Consider the following 15,434-nt stretch of genomic DNA (forward strand, 5'->3'; position numbering starts at 1 on the left):
TTAAAATAAAGTTCCTTCCAGTTCATGATTCATTTAGAAACTAAGGGCCTTTTACTTCCTCTTTTCACTTCCTTGTCCTTAGTTGGGATAAGTTGTTACTAACCTAGAAGAAAGTAAAGAACTAATAGGGTTTAAAGAGCTGATAGGACCTCTACCTCATACCATATACAAAAATTAACCCAACATGGGTTAAAATCTTAAATAGGAGAGCTAAAACCATAAAACTCTTAGAAAACATAGGCGTAAAGCTTCACGACCTTGGATCTAGCAGTGATTTTTAAAAACATGACACAAAAAGCATGTGCTACAAAGTAAAAAATAAGTAAATTGTACTTCACCAAAATTAAAAACTGTTAGGCTGTAAGAAGAATATCAAGAACATGAAAAGACAGCCCCAGAATGGGAGAAAATATTAGCAGTTCATGTATCTGAGAAGGTTGTATCCAGACTGACTATATAAAGAACTGATACAACTTAATAAGAAGGCCAATAATCCAATTTAAAAATGGCAAAGGATTTGAATAGACATTTTTCCAAGAAGGTATACAAATGGCCAGTAAACACATGAAAAGATGCTTAACACCATTAGTCATTAGAAAAATGCACATCAAAACCATATGAGATACCACTAGGATGGCTAGAATCAAAAAGTCAGTTAATGAGTCTTGCAAGGATGTGGGGAACTTGGAACTTTCATGCACCGCTGGGAATGTGAAATGGTACAATGTAGAAAACAGTGTGGCAGTTCCTCAATTACATACAGAGTTACCATAGGACCCAACAGTTCCACTTCTAGATATACACCCAAGTGAAATGAAGACATATATTCATATGACAGCTTATAAATGAATATTTATAGCATTACTCATAATATCCAAAAGGTGGAAATAACCCAGATGTCCTTCAATTGTCAAATGGGTAGATAAAATGTGACATGTTCACACAATAGAATATTACTTGACAATAACAAGGAATTAAGTACCGATACATGCTGTGTCATCAGTGAACCTTTAAAACATTAGCTAAGTGGAAGCCGGTCATAAAAGACAACATATTAGATGATTTCATTAATAGGAAATATCCAGAACAGAGAAATCTGTTGGAGACAGAAATATACCCAGGGCTGGAACAGGGATGGAAGATAGAAGGGTGATAGTTAAAGGGTTTGGGATTTCTGTTTGATGAAACTGTTTTAAAATTGACCGTGGTGACAGCTGCACATATCTATGAATCTACAAATTATTATTGACTTGTACACATTAAATACGTAAATTGTATGTTATGTGAATTATATCTAAAGAAAGCTGTTGAAAATTGAAAGGATGGAAAAGGTGTATGATTCAAACACTAATCAATAGAAAGCGAGAGGCTTTTTACTATCTGATAAATTACACTGAAGAGCAAAAAGGTAAGAAAACATGTATTTTTTAATGTCCAAAAAATTACAAAGTTGTTGTCATTTAAAAGGTAATTCAAGAGGATATAGCCAAAAAATGTAAGGGAAAAGCATTAAAGAGGTGTGTTAGCCAGTTTATTAATAAAGATGTTATTTTTCTGCAAAAAAAAAAAAGGGGGGCTCATGGGGAAAAACTACTGTATTAGACCAGTAAGAGTAGTGTTATTTTAAACTAGGACCTGCAATGTTGCTATGCCACCCTATTATCTTGGCTGCAGTCCTCACTAATCCATTCAAATGGTCTCTTGAAAATACACAACATGGTTTTGCTAGTTGGGATTAGTTATGATTGAGAATAATGAGAAGATTTAAAGTCAGTGTCAATAAACGTATATTGACCACATATATTAAATTGGAGTCACTATCTGCAAGCGATGATTTGTTATTAACTTTTAAAGTGTAATTTTGGAGTAGTGTCAGCTCCAGGAGAGTAGCAATTATTAAACCTTTGGGTCTCAAGATTCCTTTAGACTCTAAAAAATTATTGAGAATCTTAAAAAGCTTTTGTTTTGTTTTGTTTTGTTTATATCTATCGGTATTCACTGTATTAAAATTAAAATAGAAAAATTTTAAATATTTATTTTAAAACAATAATAAACCTATTATGTGTTAACATAAATGTTTATGAAAAATGATTATTTTCCAAAACAAAAATAAATTCATGAGAAGAGCTTTATTGTTTCACATTTTTGGAAATCTCTTTAAGTATCTGACTTAATAGAAGACAGCTGGATTCTCTTATCTGCTTTATATAGTCAGTCTGTTATGTTTGTGTTGGTTTGGTTTAAGTATATGAAAAATATCTGGTCTCATAGATACATAGTTGGAAAAGAGAAGTATTTTAAATCTTTTTAGTTAATTATAAATATTCTTTGTCCATACTTCACCAAAAATTCAGTAAGTGGTGGCTTCCTAAAATTTAATAGCAATATAGAATCTGTAATCAAGTCATATGCATATTAATGGTAATATGGAATTCAGACTTTTCCTGTTCTGATGCATTAAATAACATCCGTTGATCCATCTTACACTTTGAATGAATCTTTTACCCATGCATGATTTTGTAACATTATGCATTGGTCATTTGGAAAATATTGGTTCACTGAGTTATACATACGTCCCAGATGTTGACACACTTACCTACACAATCAAAAAAACTGTATGCATTAATATCGCCACCAGTCTCTTCACAAAAAGGTATCTGGAAGCTGTCGAGCTCATGGTAGCTAAAGTTTTCTAATGCTGATTTTTGTTTGAAAGCTCAGATTTCATTAGCAACAATGGTAGCAATCAATAGTTGTTTTCCTTGGAATGACAGGCTCCCTCATTCATTTTTGGAAAAATGCCTGAGACTACCCAAATCTGAATAGCCGAAGTTTATCAGTCCCTCTTTCAAATAAAAATGATGTTTGATTAAAAAACAGGTGGCTGGTTCAGCTTACAATTCAAATAATCACACAAGTGTTTTGCCCCAAGACAACCATCATACTTCAGTATACAGAAGTGCTTTGTGCATATTTCTTGTTTCTTCACACAGAATATTAAAAGGATATGTATTCAAGAGTCAAGATTTAATACAAAAAATTTTTACTGCTTCATTAAGGACATTCTTAAGTGAAACTGCATCTTTTTCTTACCAAAAAAAAAAAAAAAAGTCTTTGGTAATGAAGAATACAATGATTACTAGCACAGCTTGGTTCACTATCTTATTCATGCTAATGTTGACATAAGAAACGTCCAAACCTGTAGAGAATTTTTATGAGTTTATTTGAGCCAAACTGGCAACAGATGCCAGGGAGCAAGATCTCAAATGCTGTCTTGGAGAATGGCAGTTTTGCAGCTTATTTTATACATTAGAATCAAAGGAGGAGGCATGAAGAAGATGCATGAAATCTACTGGTGGTAGGTTAAGGAGGCAGGAGAAAACAGAGGGAAAATTTCTAGGATTGTATTAAAAGCAAAATGGAGAAACATACTTTTACACTGGTGGGTACACACGATAGTCAAACATTTAGAGCACAGAGAGTATGTGGGGAACAAGATAACAATGAGGGTTCTGTGGTCCTGTGCTCAGGTGCCAGCTGTTGTGCTTTCAGTTGTGCTTTTAATGGGTAGGAAAAGAAAATTACTCTGATATTTCAAAGATATGTTATCCTAAAAGCCTAAGAACAAGGGGCAGAGCTAACTTAAGGTAAAGATTGACTTATGCTAAGGAAGCTATAGGCCTGGGACATCACTACCCACTATTACCTGTCCAGTCAGGAACTAGTCATCAGACCATTCTCTGTGGTTACTTTTGTCACTGAGCTTGTCAGGCCTGCCATATAACCCACCTGAGCTTGCCAGGTTTATTGCATTAGCGTCTTATTTGTTCACATAAGGTACCAGCAGTTTTACCCTCCATTGCCTTTGCACTGTCAATGCATTTATAAAAACTATTTAAAAGACATATCACCATAATATTACTATGAAAATAATTTGACTTTGCAGAGTCCTTAAAGAATCTTCAGGATCCAGGGGGTCTGTAGGCTGGGTTTTGAGAAACATTCCAATAGAGGATATGTAAGAAAAAATACAGGCAACCCAAAGGCTTTCAAAGAGAGGCATTTGGGGGAAATTTGAACATTGTTTGAGTATTTTATATTAGGGAACAAATAGTATTGCATATTTTAAGGTTTTTTTTTTTTTATGTAAAAGGGAGTCCTTATCTTTTAGGGTACTTATTGAAGTATCTGAATGAAATAATATAATGCCTGGGAATTGCTTCAGAAAAATTCAGTGCAGGTAAGAGGGGTGTCATGGATGGAGAGTTTTAGCTTGCACAAGATTGGCCATGTGTGATCATTGTTCAAACTGATGATAAGTGCATCAGTTTGATGCACTTATTTGTGTATATTTGAAAATGTCCATATTTAAGAAAAGAAAAGAATAACAGCAGCAATTGCCAGGGTTAACAGACCCATCTACTGAGCCAGTTTCTTATAGTAGGGAGGTGACATTGTCATTTAATGCAGATAGCATTCAGAATCAGAAAGACTGCCATTTAAATGCGCAGAGACCCGGACAAATCGCTTAACTTCTCAGTCTATTTTGGCACTTGTGAAACGGGGGTAATACTACTTACCTCATGTGGTTTTGTGAAGAATGTATATAAAGTGTCCAGAACATAGTAAATGTGCTATGAATGTAACCTCAGTAAAAGAGTCAGGATTGCTTTTGTTTGTACTGTATGTGGGATCAGAACGATGAGAGTTACAGGGTAGATGGAAGGAAATGAAGCAGCATTGGATTCAGTTCACTGAAAAGAATGAGAAAATGTGCGAGTTGTGTGGGAGTTGTGTGGGAGGTCGGCATTTCCTTTTGACTGTGGAACTTCCTTGTTTGTTTTCATTCCTTTGTCTTGATGTAGAGAGGCCTCCAGTGGGAAATTTAGTTAGGGTCACCTGCTTCAAGAGAGAAAAATGCTTAGTGCGGCTACGGAAGCCTCTTTCCTTCCTTTCTGTGTTGATCTGCATGATGTGAAATCTAAAAGAAATAGGACTGACAGCTAAAATAAGTGCCTCATGACATTTATTTCCAGGCTTTAATCTTTTGTACTTTTCTGAGAAGCAAGAAAATATTCCACACCCATGATTAGCTGATTGTATACCCAGGCATTTTTATCTGCATAATGATTAAACTGGTGTTGGAATATAGTGTTAAATAACTCTTTGTATGAATCAGAGTACAAAGTGAAGTTATAAAACATAACAAGGGCATTCTGAAAATAACCATATTCTTCATTTATTTTTAAACTTAATTTTGCTTTTTTTTTTTATGGAATAGATACTGTTTACACACATTGCAGAAATCAAAATGATCTAAAACGGTTTATGTACATCATAACATCTCACTCCCACTCATGTCTTTGTCTGCCTCCTGCCTCCTCCTTCCCAGACTCAGCCCCCCAGAGGTCACTACTCTTATTAGATTTTCAAGTATCCTTCCAGTGCTCCTTTTTTTTTTTTTGCAAAAACATGTCTATAGGACTGTATGTTTTCTTACCTCACTACCTTCATCCCCCGTATCAACAGGTAGCATTCTAGACACACTGTTCTGCACCTTGTTCATTTTACTTAACCTTATATCCTGCAGGTCTTTCCTTACTGGTCTCCTGTATATGAGTACTTGACTTTTTAGTTTTTTGCTGTTATAGATAACAGAGCAGTGATAACCTTGTATATGTCATTTTAGTTGTTTGCAATTATATCTGTGGGATTTATTGCCAGAATAGAATTTTAAAATTGTAGGGTAAATGGGTTTTAATTTTGATAGATGTTAAAGTGGCATTATATAACAAATCTAAGAAAGTGCCTAGTATTCAATAGTAGTTGACTCTTGTATATAGTGAAATTCAGTAACTGAGGTTATAAATTCTTCACTATTTTTGATCAGATTATTCATTCCATTTATTAAGTATTAGAGTCCCCCAATGGTTGCCAATGGACTACAAATATGTGATGGAATTGTTTATACCTTTAGGTAATGAGAATGCACACATTCTTAGTCATGTGAATCATGGGCCATACCATATGTTTAGCAGGGAAAAAGAATCTTTGATTCCCCTAACAACAGGGTACAGTGAGAAGCCTGTCTAGTAGTAGATGTAGCATGGAACAGCGTGTCACCATTAGACAGAGGTACTGTATCGCCTCTGCTCTGATTTTTCTACTGCAAAAATATTTACCATTTATTTGGTAGGTGTGAATAACTGGTAATTTCATAAAACACTTTGAAAAATTAGGAGAAGAATTTGGCAGATGTAGAGTGTTTTATGAATTTGCTTCCATGGTTCTCTGGAAACAGATCTTTATCTGAGCATTGCTCTATTAGAAAGATGTACAAAGGTAACCAGGAAAGTAGGGGGACCACTTTGAGGAACAACAGAATGAGCTAATTATCTATTATCTAGCAGCTAAGTGTAGTTACATAGGATTCGAATGGGAAATATTGGGGCCTTTAAGAATGAATTCTTGTTCTGAGATTATGAAATGGTATTGCAGAAATAGGTTAGGGAACAGATATTGCAATGCATTACAGTTACTTACCCTTTCAGATTCCTTTCGTCCCAGAGGCCACTTATTCTTTTAAGTTTTAAAGCCAACTGCCCACTGAGGTTAGTCCTCAGAGATGTTTACATATATTAAAAATGAATCTGGGAAAGCAGTTATTTAGATGAACCATATGTTAAGAAATAGGAGTCTGGGGTGAGGAGGACCAGAAAAAAAAGAAGTAAGACTGTTTAGAACTGACTAGAGCTTGAAATTTTTAACAGTTGCAAATTTTTGATAGCCTTTATTGAATACTAAGTATTCTTCCTACCAAACCTGTAAAGAAATTGCTGAATTATGCAAGGGAAAAAACAGGGAGAAGGTAAGCCGTTTTTCCATGAGCATCCATAGCATAAGCATCAGTATCATAAAGCATCTGTTAAAAGTGAGTAGGTGCTAAAGGTGTGTTTTATTAGTTATTCCTTAAAGAAAGATTTGTAAAAGCACACATTGTCTTCTTATATGAGTCCTAATTAGAGGGTAGTTGGTGCTGTGCTTTTTCCTTTAGTCCTGGTAGTGACTTAACATCTCTCAGCTGTGCCCATTTTCTTCATTCTATAAAAATGCCCATTTAAAGAGCTTGTACTTGTTTGCATGTGATGTTATAGTGCTGATCACTTGCTATGTGCTATACATTATTCTAGGCACTTGGCATATATCATCATATTTTCCTTATAACCAACCCTGTGAAGTAGAGAATATTTTACCCCATTTTAATTACAAAGTATTCTTCAAAACTTCGCTATTACTCTAATAAGAAAATGACCTACCAAAACACCTAGAATTAATTTTTCTCTTTCAAATCTCTCCCCAGCGTACTAGTAATGTTCGGTCCACGTTTTTCAAGGACTGTTTATATGAAGTATTTGATGACTTGGAATCAAAGATGGAAGACTCTGGAAAACAGCTGCTGCAGTCAGTTCTCCACCTGATGGAAAATGGAGCCCTGGTGTTGACTACAAACTTTGACAATCTGCTGGAACTGTATGCAGCAGATCAGGGAAAACAACTTGAATCCCTTGACCTTACTGATGAGAAAAAGGTAAAATGTAAAGAATTAGTCACTTCTTCAGGCTAGTGAATTTTATCTTGGGACATTGTGCAGTGCTGATATTTACATAGAGGTAGAAAGGAAGATTCTTGTCCCTGCTTAGATTTTTGTCTTTTTTTTTTTTTTTTTGAGATAAAAATCAATATACAGTAAAATACACAGATCTTAAAAGTGTTCAGTTCTGTGAGTTTTGACAATTTCACTCAATTTTAAAGCTAGAATATAGAAAGTCAATTGAAGTACTAGGTCTCTTGAACACCTGACAATATTGGCTGGGTGTAATACTGATTTAGAATTCTCTCATAGGATATGTTCTTTATGCCAGCTCCATCTGGAAATGTATGGAAACTACATGACGTCTGAAGAGCAACTTTCAGGCCAGGTGATAGCTGGGCTGAGGTTAATTAGTGAAAACCTCAGCAGACATTGTTTTTATTGTAGGCTATACTATACCTAAGCTATCTACCATAATATTGAATGATAGATGTCGATCTATGTCAACTAAAGAAATGAGGCTTTATTAGAATGGTCATCTGAGTTTGTAATTTGAAATCTAGCACCAATAGGAAATTCTGTAGCTCTACCAACATGTATTTGTTGAAATACAGTGAAGCCATAAAAGGAAAAATGTTTTCATTGCCATAAAAAGATGTCAAAGACATAGTAAGTGAAGAAAAAAGAAAATAGGTTGTGAGCCGCCACCAGGTCTTATTTGTCCTGCTCTGTAGTTTTTGTAATTTTCCTTCTGTACTTTGTTTTCCCAGGAGCCTGCCTCTGTGTCCAAACTAAGAGCCCAGCTAAATAGAGTTTGGATAGACAAGAGATTCACCACTGGCTTTCATCAGCACAGTACTGCTTCTGCCAAAGGAGTAGCTGTGATACCACTCTTGTAATTTTGCTGACCTCAAAGCCAGGTTTTAAAAAGGAAATCAAATTTAAAAATGGTGCCATGAAGATTGATTTTCTCTGGCTGGAATTTTTCCACCTGCTACCCCCATGCTTTGTATGGCCAGCTCTTTCTTCACCTTTTAAATTTGAAGTGTCACCTCCTGTGAGAGGCCTTCTCTGACCATCATATTTAAGAAGGACCCACCCTTACATTTTTGTCCATTTCTTTCATAGCTCTTACTGTAACTTTCAGTGTTTATCTTGGTTTGTTTTCTGGCTATTTGCCCCACTGGAATGGCAACTCCCACCTAACCAGGTACCATGTCAGCCTTTCTTACCTTAATGTCCAAGATAGTACCTGGTACATAGTAGGTGCTTAGTAAATATTTTTTTTTAATTAATGAGTGATTGAATGAAATTCAGAAATTAATAGCTAGAAACAGTGTCCATGCTGTCTCTGATGAAATCTCCAAAGTCCCTGACCAGCCTCAGAAGCATAAGGCCGTTCCAAAGTTAAGGATATCTGTCAGACTTGACATTTTTCTTCTCATTTCCATCCTGGGGCCTCAAGATTTGCTTTGTGTTTTTAGTCCACAAAGTTTAATTGTTAACTGATAGTCAGAATGGGGCCTAGTAGAATTCAAATTCTAAATCTCTGTGCCTATTGACTATTTTTCCTAATTCATACTTTATTTCTCTAGAATGTTATACAAATAAATGTATACTGCCTCAAGTCCTTGAGGAAAATGGAACTATGGAATTCAGGTGGCTATAGTTACCATTGCCATCTAAATGATTGTTCTTCATTGATATCCGTTATGTAACTCAGAGGTGACTGACATGATTCTTTTATTGCTTATCAATTGCTACACAAGAAACCACCTGGAAACGTTGTGGCTTAAAACAACATTTTATTTGCCCACAATGATATGAATTAGTGATTTGAGCTGGGCTCAGCAGGCTGCTCTTCTGCTGTTTTGTGATTACCCTCGTGGCCACAATCTTCTGGTGGCCAAACCATGGCTGAGTGTTCCAAGATGGCCTCACTTCCATGTCTGTTGGTTCAGGCAGTTGTCTGGACCCCTACATCTTTAGCAGGCTAGCCCAGGCTCCTTCACATGGTAGCTTAGTTCCAAAAGCAGCAAAAGAGAAATAAGACTCGTGCCAGACTCTTTCAAGCTTCTGCTTGTGTTGTGTTTGTTAATGCCCCACTGGCTAAAGCAAGCCATGTGGCCAAAACCTGGAGTGAGTGTAAAAAGGAACTACACAAAGGCATGGGTACAGACTTGATAACTTGGGATTGTTACTGAAACAGAAGATCATAGTTCTCATGTATGTCACCAATAGAGTCCCTGTTGTTTCTGCAAATGATGACAAATTCTAATTTTCGATTCTAACTTTCAAAGAGAAATCACTAGACTTGGCTGCCATTCATACTAACAGTCATGTCTGAAATGGAAAGGGAGGCCACATTGGGATTTACATTCTTGCTCTGTGATATCACGAAGCTGGAGAGTTATGTCAGAAGCCTAGTCCTCTTACCCACTGAGACCTTGAAGCAAGTGCTCAGCCATGCCAACCTGAGTGAGCTATATTTGTGTTGTGCAGGTCCTAGAGTGGGCTCAGGAGAAAAGGAAGCTGAGCGTGTTACACATCCATGGGGTCTACACCAACCCTAGTGGCATCGTCCTTCATCCCGCTGGCTATCAGAATGTGCTCAGGAATACTGAAGTTATGGTGAGTGATGCTGATCTTGCTGGTCTTGGGAAAGCCTTCCTGGGAAACCTCTAAATGTGCCATTGGTCTACAGCGGATGTTTCTTTAATTAAAAATTAGAAAGTCAGCCTTCGTTTCCTGTGCTTCTCAGCTTGTGGGTGTGCGTGTCATCTTAGGAAATGTACTCTTCATGTATCCAGCTGTAGGGTTTTTCTGTTTTTGATTAACAGCCAGCTGGTGGCACTCTGTCATTGCCATCATTTTCACATATAAAGAATACATTATTGCCCCTTTTCATTGTTTCGTTTATTATAGTATCAATCTTCTCTATGCCAGTAGTAATTTTATAGCTTTTTATTGACCAGTCACTACTAGAACATAGATTCTAAAGAGATTTTGTATAAATTGTTTTGGGCTTTTATTGCATTGACCACACTTATTCAAACTTATGGCTAGTGAAAACATTGGGAAAAAAATTGGATCGGGTGATAAAGTGGACGTTTTCTTTTTTGTGAACAAGCTCGTTGATATTTAGGGATGCAAATTTTAGATTTGCTCACACTTCCATGTTCAAACCAAAACACTCTGTGGCCAGTGATATTCACTGGCCACAAACTCTGAAAACAGTATATACTGGCTATTTTCATGAGTGGGTCACTTATAATGATCGTATCTTCACATGATGTGGCAAAAGAAAATATGATGTTTTCTAAAGGGTAACATTTTTTTTCACCTATTCTTTCCCTGACATCCATTGGAACTCATTGACAGAGTGATCTCTTAAGCAAAATCATTTCTAATGTTTTTATATTTATTTATTTGTATATGTACAGATACATACATATACACAGATACATATTGATGTTCTAAGTATCAGGCTTCCTTTGAGAAAATCTGGTGATGGAATTATCTTCGGTGGCAGTCCATCATTCAGATTGTAAGGCAAAAAAGGCAAATATGGTTCAGAAAATGGAAAGATTAAGATATATTGAAGACCTGCTTATTGCCTTATGGCTTCTGGGCACATAGATCTAAAAAATACACTGCAAGGTCAGTAGACCAGTGTCAACCCAGTGAAACTGAATAGAGAGCCTCCTATAAGAGAATGCCAGGTAAAGATAAATTTTAGACCAATCAACGTATAGTAATAAACAATAAAAAGATCAGCCTTGCGGACTTAAATACCCTCTTAAATCTTGGTTAAATGGTCATCACAGTCTGCTAAAAGTAGCAGTTATGAGACCCTGTAGACATTTTTTACTTCAGACAATCTGTGTGTTTCATAGTATCATTAACATATTGTTTCTTTTCCTGCAAGAGAGAGATTCAGAAACTCTATGAAAACAAGTCATTTCTTTTCCTGGGTTGTGGCTGGACTGTGGATGATACCACTTTCCAGGCCCTTTTTCTGGAGGCCGTCAAGCATAAATCTGACTTAGAACATTTCATGCTGGTTCGGAGAGGAGATGTGGATGAGTTCAAGAAGCTTCGAGAAAACATGCTGGACAAAGGGATTAAGGTCATCTCCTATGGAAATGAATATGCTGATCTTCCAGAATATTTCAAGCGGCTGGCCTATGAGATCTCCACAAGGGGTAGATCAGGTAAGGTACGATTTGAGACTGAGAGGGATCTGAACGCAAAAGCTTTTAGCCTTTTGTGTCTTTGTGATGGGTAAAATCATTATCAAGATGAGGAATATCATCTTAACCAAATTATGAAGGGAAATCATGGTTAGTTTTCAGGTTAGACTAAATTCCATTTGGATAGGAGGAAAATAGACAAAGGCATATTCTAGCACTTCCATACAGAAGTAGGAAGAATGAAAAAAAATTCAGCCTCACTAGTTATCAGTGAAATGCTATTAGAATTTAGATTTCAAAATAGAAAAGAATGCTAACTCAGTTTTGGCTAAGGCTGTGAGGAAAGAAATATATTCATGTTCAAAATTTAAAAACCTTTTACCCAGAAGTCCTACTCAATACAATTTATCTTTAGAGAAATTTCTCCTAAAGAGATCATTGGACAATTGCACAAAGATAAATAGGTGTGGTTATATAATGGGAAAAAATTGGAAGCAACCTAAAATGTTCCACTTTATAGGAAATTCTGTAAGTACACCATTTATTTGGTCAACTACAACAAAGCCATAAAAGGCAAACTTTTTTTTGTCCAAAAAGATGTCAGAGTCATGATATTGTGAGTGAAGGAAAAAAAAAAAAAAGGGCAGGTTGAAAAACACCGCCATGGTCAGTCCCATTCATACAAAATTATAGATTATTTTGGGGTTTTTTTTTGGTGTGTATGTATAGGAAAGTATCTGCAATGTTTCCTAAATGAACTATGGTTCTCTTTATGCTGTAGGATTTAGGGTTTTAAAAAACATTTTGTTTATATTAGTATTTTCTATAATGATTATCCATTATCTTTATAAACAAACAAAAAAACACTTTAAAAATATTTAGACACTGTTAGGGTGGCATTAAAGTTAGAGGCTGGGGTACTATTCATTGATGTTTTACCTCCAGGTTCTAACAAAAAAAAAACAAATGGGGAAAAAAGGTTCTGTGTATTAATGACTCCAGGGAAGTTCCCAGGTACCCTACAAAATGCAAAACTTATTGGTATCAGCTAAATTGAAGAATGCTTTTTAAAACCTTACTTTGAATAAAGGCAGATCCCAGGACATGGCCATTCTGATTCACCACCCAGGTCCAAAGAAACTTTGCTCTTGTATGTAGAATGTTCTTGAAAAGTTATGTGTTAATATGGATTTTCATAGTCAATTTGAATGCATCTTAGGGTGTCTGTTAAACTACAGGTAACTTAATATAGAGAAAGCTTTCCCTAAATCTTATAATCATTCCTAGCTATCTTTTCTGAATCAAATTGCTTTGAGTGCAATTCTCTGTCATGAGAAATCCCACAAACTCTTAACATCACCCTAACTGAATACTGAAGAACATATCTTCCCTTTCTCCGTAGACAAACCTTGTGGTTTCTCTCTTTTGTGAAAACACTTTGCTGTTCTTTCTTGGGGATGTTTTCTGATGTCCTGCACTGTTTGATTGTTCTGCTATTCATCCACACTTAAGACTTTCCTTATTGGGCACATTCATTAAACAGGAGGTACATACTCAAGCTTTATATATTTCTTTTGATCCACATTCTGAGATCTACCTAGGGAAAATGCTAAAACTGAAAATAACAGAATCCCTCTGGACAGCTGTTTCTGTTACACTAAAGCTTTCCTTAATCAAAATCGTCTTAAGTATTGTAGAGTGGCACAAAACCTTTTATTAGCTGTATAGGCTTCCTACCAGGAGTGGCTTTCCACAAAGTTATCCCTGATTAGGTATTCTGGGATTTTCCTTATGGCTAAGAGGCTTTATTAGAATGTCAGCTGAGCTTGTGATTTGAAATCTAGCAGAACAGCTTTTGAGACAACTTTTGAGGCAAGTTAAGTTTATCTGCTATCATTGGTTATGTTTTTATCTGTAGATGCATAAGAGGTAAGAGGTCTTCTGCTGCTGTTTTAACACTGAGCTTTCGCTATATACCTTGTATTGTGCGATGGGCTCACTTTTGTATAGTAGAACTTGGGTTCAAGAGTCTGTAGGATCTAGTACATTTATTTCAAAAAAAATCAAGTAATAAGAAAAAGAAAAATAATTCTTTTATAAACTTCATTACCATAATACAAGCAGTTGTTTGGTGTGTTTCCAATTAACAATTTTCCCTATGCATTTTTTCATAGTTGTAAATAGTATACATTATAGTCTTGGTAATTTTTTTAGTCAGTGGTACATCTTACAATTTCCCACATGGCCACAGTTTTCATAACCACTATTTTTAATGACTGTTACAATCCAGTGTGGATGTTATAGTCAAGTAGTCCCCAGCCTTTTTGGCACCAGGACAAGTACTCCAATAAGAATCTAATGCCTGATGATCTGAGGTGGAGCCGAGGTGGTGATGCTGGTGCTGGGAGCAGCTGTAAATACAGAGGAAACTTCTCTTGCCAGTGTGTGCCACTCGTCTCCTGCTGTGCAGCCCAGTTCCTAATGCCACACAGACCAGTACTGGTTTGCAGCTCGGGGGTGGGGACCCTTGTTATAGTTTACCCAAATATTTCCCTATGTTAGGCAACTTCTAATTTTCTCTAGTTTCTTCTAGTCTAAGAACTGTTGAAATGAATATTTTCATCTCTAGTTTTTCCTTTTGCCAATTTCTTTAGGATGTTTTCAGTGTAGATGCTAGGTCAAAGGGCATGAACATTTTAGAGGTTGCTGTGTCTTTTATTTATACTGTAATTGGCCATATTCTTTTCTTCCATATGTTTTATACTTTCTCCTACACCATTATCTATCCCAGTGCTGTCCAACAGAATTTTCTGCAGTGATATAAATTTAACTCTATAATCTTTGCTGTCCAATAACCACATGCCACATGTAGCTGTAGAATATATTTGAAATGAGGTTAGTGTGACAGAGGAACAGAATTTTTAATGTAATACTAGCGATGTGTGGCTAATGGTATTGTATTGGACAGTGCAGATCTACCCCATTTTCTATTGTGGGAGTATCTGCTAATTTGCACTGTTTTACTTGGTTGAATTTGCTCACTTGCATGCTGCTCCCCTCCTCTGGTCAGATTGACTTTTTCCTCCTAAACTTGGCCTTCTGGACCAGTTAGGGATAGCAGACAGACACAATGCCTATGTAAAACGTTTTGTTTATAAGGAGTTTTAGTGTACTCAGGGACCTTACTGTTTTATTTTCCCCACTTCATCTCTATAATGTGTTCATTATTAAATAATGCTGTCCTGCTTATTAGTTAAACATGTGCTTTCATCTCCTTTTGGTTATTAATAGTTTTGGCGTTTCAGTCTAACAACTGATGTTAATGTGCATTCTATTCAGCAGGGGTGGTGAGAGACGGTCAGCTAAATGGCTCATCTGCAGCACACAGTGAAATAAGAGGTGAGATACCATTTCCTATTCCGTTTGTCAATTTGTCAGAACATATGTGCCTAAGACTTAAGACCTCTGAGAATAATTATGTGCCTCTCCTACCTGGTAAGGATTCTCTATTTTCCTGTCAAGTCTTTATAAGATTCCTAGTATCTCATGTCTTGTCTTCTGAAGGGTTAAGCCTGATCTAAGTATTTCCAGCTTTAGATATGTAAACCTGGTTTGTGAAAATTCCTATTATTCTTTACTTTTTCTTTCCA

The 15,434-nt window shown here is 36.1% G+C and overlaps 1 protein-coding gene across 6 annotated transcripts in view; it reads left to right on the forward strand.

Moving 5' to 3' along the window:
* Nucleotides 1–15,434, forward strand: part of FAM118B (family with sequence similarity 118 member B) — a 46,614-nt gene that overhangs the window by 30,352 nt on the left and 828 nt on the right. For 3 of the 6 annotated variants that reach the window (XM_036221936.1, XM_036221935.1, XM_036221937.1), the window contains 4 exons: nt 7,361–7,588; nt 10,094–10,222; nt 11,520–11,805; nt 15,124–15,183. In XM_036221936.1, coding sequence (XP_036077829.1) covers nt 7,361–7,588; nt 10,094–10,222; nt 11,520–11,805; nt 15,124–15,183 — 703 coding nt within the window. Of the gene's footprint in view, nt 1–7,360; nt 7,589–10,093; nt 10,223–11,519; nt 11,806–15,123; nt 15,430–15,434 lie in introns of those variants that run through there. The other 3 variants (XM_036221939.1, XM_036221938.1, XM_016139119.2) reach the window with 2 other exon arrangements.

This window comes from Rousettus aegyptiacus, unplaced genomic scaffold (genome assembly GCF_014176215.1).
Source record: "Rousettus aegyptiacus isolate mRouAeg1 unplaced genomic scaffold, mRouAeg1.p scaffold_m13_p_5, whole genome shotgun sequence".
Classification (NCBI taxonomy): domain Eukaryota; kingdom Metazoa; phylum Chordata; class Mammalia; order Chiroptera; family Pteropodidae; genus Rousettus; species Rousettus aegyptiacus.